This window comes from Protopterus annectens, chromosome 7.part0 (genome assembly GCF_019279795.1).
Source record: "Protopterus annectens isolate FY-2018-M chromosome 7.part0, PAN1.0, whole genome shotgun sequence".
Lineage (NCBI taxonomy): Eukaryota > Metazoa > Chordata > Ceratodontiformes > Protopteridae > Protopterus > Protopterus annectens.
The window spans coordinates 407,241,275-407,248,417 of NC_056739.1; the positions used below are offsets into that span (position 1 = coordinate 407,241,275).

Genomic DNA, 7,143 nt, shown 5'->3' on the forward strand with positions numbered 1-7,143 from the left:
ATCTTGCTTGTTTCTTGAATGCTCTGACTAGAAAATAAAGTAAATGTCAAAAAATGCAATACTGTTGCATATTTTTCATTGTATCTGCAAGGACAATGCAGGCCATATAATTCCAGTTTGCAATATATCCACACTGCTGCGAACTACTTTTCAGGTGTATGCAGGTCTAAGTCCTGCACTGATGGACACCATTTTATTTGTAATGGGCAATAATTGAATTCTCCCTAGCCATACTGCTGAACACCAAATAAATATGCAAGGTGTGACTGGCCTTAAGAGGATACCTAAATGCACACTACTACTTCAGATTATGGTCAATACCTGTCATACCTAAGTAAGTACAAACACTGTGTTTCCTAGAATGAAATATGTTGCCAAGCACACACACACACACACACACACACACACACACACACACACACACACACACACACACACACACACACACACACACAATTTTCCTAGGATGTGATTTTGCCACCAGCCAGACCAGTTATGTTACTCAAGGTTTCAGTTATTGTACACTTCTCCATTGTGCCAACCAATATTAAATTGAACTATATTATAACCAAACAGTATCCCTTTAAACAAGGGTAGATACCAACAGTCAGACAAGTGCAATAAGGTTACCTTATGAGGTAATACAGAAGATACAAGCCACATTATTTTATAATTGAATAAATAAAAACATTTAATAGAAAATCATTTAGAAAAAAAAAAGAAAAAATGAATTAAATATGCAAGTAACTGACTGAGTACACATGAAAGAATTTAAGAAAATATTTTATACAGATAGTTGTCAACTGAATAGCTCTTACTGCCCATAAATAGCCTTATTCCTACAACTTTTCTAGAAAGTACTTCAGTGCAACTACCACTGAGCCACTAAAAGCATTCAGTGACTACAAATGAGAAACAGGCAGATTATCAAGATTTGATCATTCTGTCTCTGGGAAAGAAGGCTGTGTTTTCTCTCCTTCATCGTCACTGTAAAAATATTTGCTACTTTAGGCTTTGACTAGACATGATAAAGTCTATAATCTAAAGTAAATAGGTAAATACAGAAGTTCTGATTCAGTTATGTCTTCAAGTTAGAGATAACCCAAATGAAAACAATCCAAACAAAAAGCTCAGTGTCCTTCCTTGATCTGATGCCCCTTCAACTTTAAGTTGTGGAGCAAAAAAAAACAGTAGCATGAGTATTTATTTCTGTACTGTAATTTGGAAATGGCTGTACAGAACTGAATGCGAGTACTGCATTAGCAAGTGATAGGGGTTAGGACCTGGAGCTGCCAAATACCTTGTGCATATGGCAACTGTTCATTTCACCCACCTTAGCTATTCCTCTGACCTATATCCACTAATCTGTGCATGTGTGCCCATGAAAAATGTCAACAGGATCTACTATCTTTGGACACTGCTTACATCTTCTTAGCACCCAGTTCCCCAAATCATGATTGGCCTCTGCTCTTCAGCCAAGGTCCTGTTATCAGAGCAGTAACATGAGCCAGACAGAAAATGCCTTATCTCCCTCCCACCTCACCCCCAGAATGATTGCTCTCATCTTTCCCTTCCTTTGTTGTTAAGCTCCTGAGCTACTAGATAAACTCAGGTCACCTGGACTGTTGTCAGGATGTCACCCTTCTGTTACTAGTGTAAACAAGCAGTGCTCCTTTTGGTAGAAATGATTGCGAAAATGGTTCCATTCTATTACACACAGACTCGTATCATTACTGAAAGAACAGCTATAAAGTTCTCACATCTAATAAAATACACAATTATTGACAGCAATTCTTACTTATCAGTTACTTGCTTATTCAGGAACTGCTCAATCCTTTTTCTCATTACTAAATATACTGACTGGTGCATTATTTCACCATTAATGTATTTTATTTACAGTTTCTTAAATAGCACTTTGTGAAATGTGTGCTCCCATCTATTCAAAAATCATACTACATATTAAATTAAAATCCATTGATTGCCCCAGAATCAGACTGTATAAGCCATTTAAAAAATAGTATTTTGTAAAATGTAAAATGGGGTTTACTTCTATAAAAAAGCATGGTCTTTATTAAATAAAATTGACTGACTCCAGAACCACACTGGACAATTCCTTTAATAAAGACATCTGTTGAAAGCCTTTTTTTCTAGTAAAATCACTTTAAACTGCTTATATTGCTATTTTGCTAACATGGCCAACTTGTCTACCATTTTTCATCAGCAGAGATTTACTCATCTGTTGCCAAATGATGTTCTTTCTACCTTATGTTTTATAATTTTACCACTTTTAAACAGATAATGCTAGTATTTGTAAGATGGCTTTATTCCAAATTACTGCATGTTTGCCCCAAGCATAATTAACAGTAAACTACTAGTAGGTGACTGGTCAGGGAATGTCCTGTTCAGTGTGTCTTGCTTTTCATATGGTATATCCAGGAGACATATGTGTATGCCTTTCTTCATGTGTGAATTCTGCATATCTAAGCACCTTTTTTCAATATTTTTCTTTTGAAACATAAAATACAGTGACAAACAGCAGTGGAGATAAAAAGGTCGAATTAGGAAGTGCATTATTTCATTTATGAATAAAAGCTGAAAAGACTGGCATACAGTAAGAAAAATGTACATTACCAGGTCAAAAATTCCCTCAGACCACAGTACTTTACAATAAATTTTAAAATAATCTTATTGTTCTTGATAACTAGTAAATACATTTATATAACATAATGCTTTCAGAAAAGCATAAGGAATTACAAATTGAATTATGCACCAGAATGATTGTTTAGTTGCTTATTTCTTATAAGAGGCTAGGATCATCCTCTTAAATCAAGGCGAGCTGAAAATGCTTGAAGCACATAATTTATTTTTGTAATTTGTAGACATCTACACATCCTTTATTATCATAAAAAAAAAAACTGTTTTATACCTATTGTCTCCAGTGGGATTCTTTTTACCTTGCCTTTGTCAAGATTCCTTCTCGGTGAAATCATCCTTGGACTTGTCCAAAGCAGATGATGGGTCTTTGTGTATATAATAGCATCTGCATATTTGGTCTTTTATTTTGTGTCTCAATCGATTTGAAAAACATTGAGTTACAATATCAAGCAAGCACCTTTCTTAATTATGTTTTTCACCTAAATGTGTAGTATGTAGCTTCACTAATAAAGGTAGTAAACATTTAATGAATTCTGACAACATATACTTTTATTGGTAGAGTTAGAATTTCATAATTTATGCTGAACTCATTTTGATAAAACCAATATTTTACAGACAATGTTTTACGGGCTCTTCTAAATGCACAATAGCACCAACAAAAACAAAATGATATCTAAAAAATCAAGATGTGAAACTGTATCACTAAATGTGAGTACATTGAAAGGATGACTTTGTAAATGTGCAAATTTTTTTAAATTCTCAGAAATGAAAACTCAAAGCGTTAAACAAATGACATTCCTGACACTATCAGTAGTGTCTGTGAAATACTGCACTGCCACCATTTCCTGGAGATAGCACATGAACAATTGAGCTGTACTACATCAGTTTATTGGACAGACTCCGGTTTCATGAATAATCAAGCTGGGTAAATGTATTAGAGCTTCTAATTTAACAAAGGTGTAAATGACAGTTTCACAATACCAGTATGGAGCAAATATAACCATTGCCACCTTTGGAGTGCAGATGAATAAAGATACCTTCTATAGGATGCTTAAAAAATCATGTAAACCCAGACAGTGATACAATGGTGTACAACTGCTCTTTTTTATAATTCATCTGAAGCATCAAAATGAAGAAAGCAGAAAATGCAATGAAGCAGTCTCTGCAGTAACACCATTTTGCCAAGAGACACACGAAAAGCAGAATGTTTGTAATGGAGTTTTATAGTACTTTAAAGCACAGACCACTGGGTATAGTTATTAGTTTTGGTATAGAGTGGGATTTAATATCTTGTAAATCTGTATGGACTCAGTTTTTGTTTACATGATGTACTTTTCTGTAATGTTTGGCGTTCCACACCTTATACGAGTATTTCTAAGGGAGTGTTTAAGTCTGGATAGTCAATTGTTGCCAATGAAGAGATTGTTCAGATCAAAGAAAAATGTATAGAAATGTTTTATTAAAAGAAACAAGGGGAAAGGATCCTTTGAGAGAACCTTTTTTATCAGCTACAGAGATGTGCAGTAGAGTGCACAATGTGCCTTTTTTCTGCTAGAGTGATTTGAAGTGTTAATGATTGATCTACCATATCAGAAGTTTATTACACTACAGTGTGAGTGCTGAAATTCCAAATAGTTATGCGTGGTATTCAGGAATAATAGCAGTGTATGAAGCTTAAACTGAGTCAAAAGGCAACCACGAAACGAAACAATCGCCACCAGGAAGTCAGCCAAAGCTCTTTATTCCAAAACCAAGCAGACAAGGCTGTCACCAGCCACAAAAAAACATGTAAACGCCTTAATCCTCTGATAACGGACAGTATGCGTTTTCGTCAGATTCTCGACTTCTTCAGACAATCAGTACATTCAATTAACACAGTATATATAACGTTGACCATCAATTGATTAATTGAAATTGTTCTTTGAAAAAGCGACCGACGACCGAAACAGTTGTTGAAAACGAAACAAGTTGGCCGGGAGTACCTCGAGTTACTGTTTACTTCTAAACTAAGCCCATTTCCAAATACACTTTTTTATGAAGGGGACAAGACCGATGTCTCCCCAGTACTTGGGGATCTTTGCTACCCTACCTTTGCTACTTATATTGTTTAACTCCAAGATAAATGTACCTTAGAGAAGATGGAATCCTCCAATATGCAGCAATTTCAGATTTATCTCTCTCTGTAATCAATGATCACAGCTGTGAAATCAGACTTAGAGTCCTTAATCATACAATAGATTCTCATTTAGGGTGGCTTTGTGTGATGGCAATTAGGTTATTTGAGTGGAGGCATACTGTTGCATTATATGTTAGATTATAAAAGGCATTGATTTCCCCATAGAAATAAAATATGCAGTATTTATTGCATTCCACTTTAGCACACCAAGGAATTATTTTATGTAAGTACTGCACATTAAGAAAGCAATTTGAAGAAAACCAAAATGTAGCACGTGGATGACTTGATGGCTCCAAAAAGGTGATGATGGTCCTTAAAGTTTTTACTTCATTGTAGTAGAGTATATCAGAGTACTGTTTACAGACCTTCATCCTGTAGAAACAGAAGGGGATAAAACATTAATAATGACAGCATGCTAAATGGCTGTACAGCTGAAGTGTAAAGAAAATTATCAGCAAGCACGGAGGATGATTTAATATTTAATCTTCTCTTCATTAAATAACATACAAACTGTCATCCATATGATTATTATTATAACCAGCAATGTATCCTATATTTTTTCCAGTTAGTATCTGCATTTTATCAAATTTGCATGATGGCAGAAAGAGGCAGTAAGGGAGTCAAGGTTGCCCTTTTAATGCACTTTTATTCTACCTCCCTCTATCCTTTCTTATTCTTTATCCATTTGTTACATCCCTTTTGACTTTCTCTGTGGATTCCCTTTCTTCCTCCCATTCCAGCAGTCAAGTCTACAGGTCTCAGCCTTGCCTATGAAGAAGAGCATTCAATGATCTCAGGATAAGTTAGTGCCCTACAATCTGATGCATATGTTCTTTCATTTCCCCTTTGTCCTTCCACTTTAGGATGAATGTTCCATATCTTTTTGACATAATGTAGTGGAGTAGTAGCATATCCACCTCCCCTGTGTCTTCTACTTTTATGCAAATTCTGACTTCTGTTGCTTCTAGTCTTCCATTCCCTTCCATCCCACAGATCTTTCTTTTCTGGACTTTCCCCTTACTTTCATTTCCAAATGATTCCTTTGCATTTGTGACCTCCAGAACTGCACAAAGGCCTCAAGTTATAGTCTGACCAAGGTTTTGTTATATGCAAGTATTACATATTTTGCTGCCAGAGTCAGTCCTTCTATGGAAAGGTCGCAGCATTCTGTTCACTGCCTCCTACCTCTACTTCTGGTAGACGAACTTTGATATGATTAAAACCCTTAATTTTTTTTTTTGCACACAGATTATTCTTTCAGCTGATACTTTACTCCAACATTACTGTGAGCCATGTATAGTACTTTACATTAGTGTGCAGTGAACCTCATCTGGCACCTATCTGCTCACTTATTCAGGCTTTCTAAATCTTTGCCTTGTCTCTTACCCTATCCCCAACTGTTGCAGCTACATGTTATCACTAAAGAGCTTGATCCTGTTCTCTGTACTCTGACATGCCTGAAACCAACATGACAGAGAGTACTAAACTGAGAATAGGCTTATCTTGTGTCTGGACTATGGCATCACATGTCTGAATCACAAAACACCAAACACACATACGCGAAAGCGCTTAACATCGACAAGCACTTCCGTGTATGTGTGCCTGTCAGAGTACAGTGCGGTTAAGGGAAAATTCCCTTTTCCCCACTGTAGTGCAATCTTGGACTGAGAATATTAAAGTAGGGGGCGTATGGGGGTACAGCGGGTGAAGTACACATACATGGAAGTGCTTTTCAATGTTAAGCGCTTTCGTGTATGTGTCTTCAATGTTTTGTGATTCAGACATATGGTAGTCGAGCATGTGTCCTAGATCCATATATATTTATATATATATATATATATATATATATATATATATATATATATATATATATATATATATATCAGCTACACAAGAACAACAGCGCAAAACACCGACACCCACATAGCTGACACCACATGGTTGACAATTGAAACACCGACAACGTAATTACTGCACAAAAAAAGGAAAATAAAATTTCCTTTTTTATGTTAGCAGGGGAGCTACACCCCCTGCTCCCCCCACACCCACCATAACTTTAATATACCAACTCCGAGATCACACTACAGTGCAGGAATAGAAATCTTTCCATTCTGCACTACGGAGACATACCGTTTCCCCCATTGTTGGCATTTTGATTGTCGACCATGTGGTGTCGGTTATGTGGGTTTCGGTCTTCTCAGCTGTCGTTCTTCTGTAAGGGACCCATATATATATATATATATATATATATATATATATATATATATATATATATATATTTATATATATATATATATATATAGATATATATA

At 35.8% G+C, this 7,143-nt stretch overlaps 1 protein-coding gene across 1 annotated transcript in view; it reads right to left on the minus strand.

The window, feature by feature from the left end:
- Nucleotides 1-4,999: 4,999 nt before the first annotated feature.
- The window catches only part of TM4SF5 (transmembrane 4 L six family member 5), a 268,619-nt gene continuing 266,475 nt past the window's right edge, over nucleotides 5,000-7,143 (minus strand). The window contains exon 5 of the mRNA XM_044076995.1: nucleotides 5,000-5,203. Coding sequence (XP_043932930.1) covers nucleotides 5,189-5,203 — 15 coding nt within the window. The 3' untranslated portion in view covers nucleotides 5,000-5,188. The remainder of the gene's footprint in view (nucleotides 5,204-7,143) is intronic.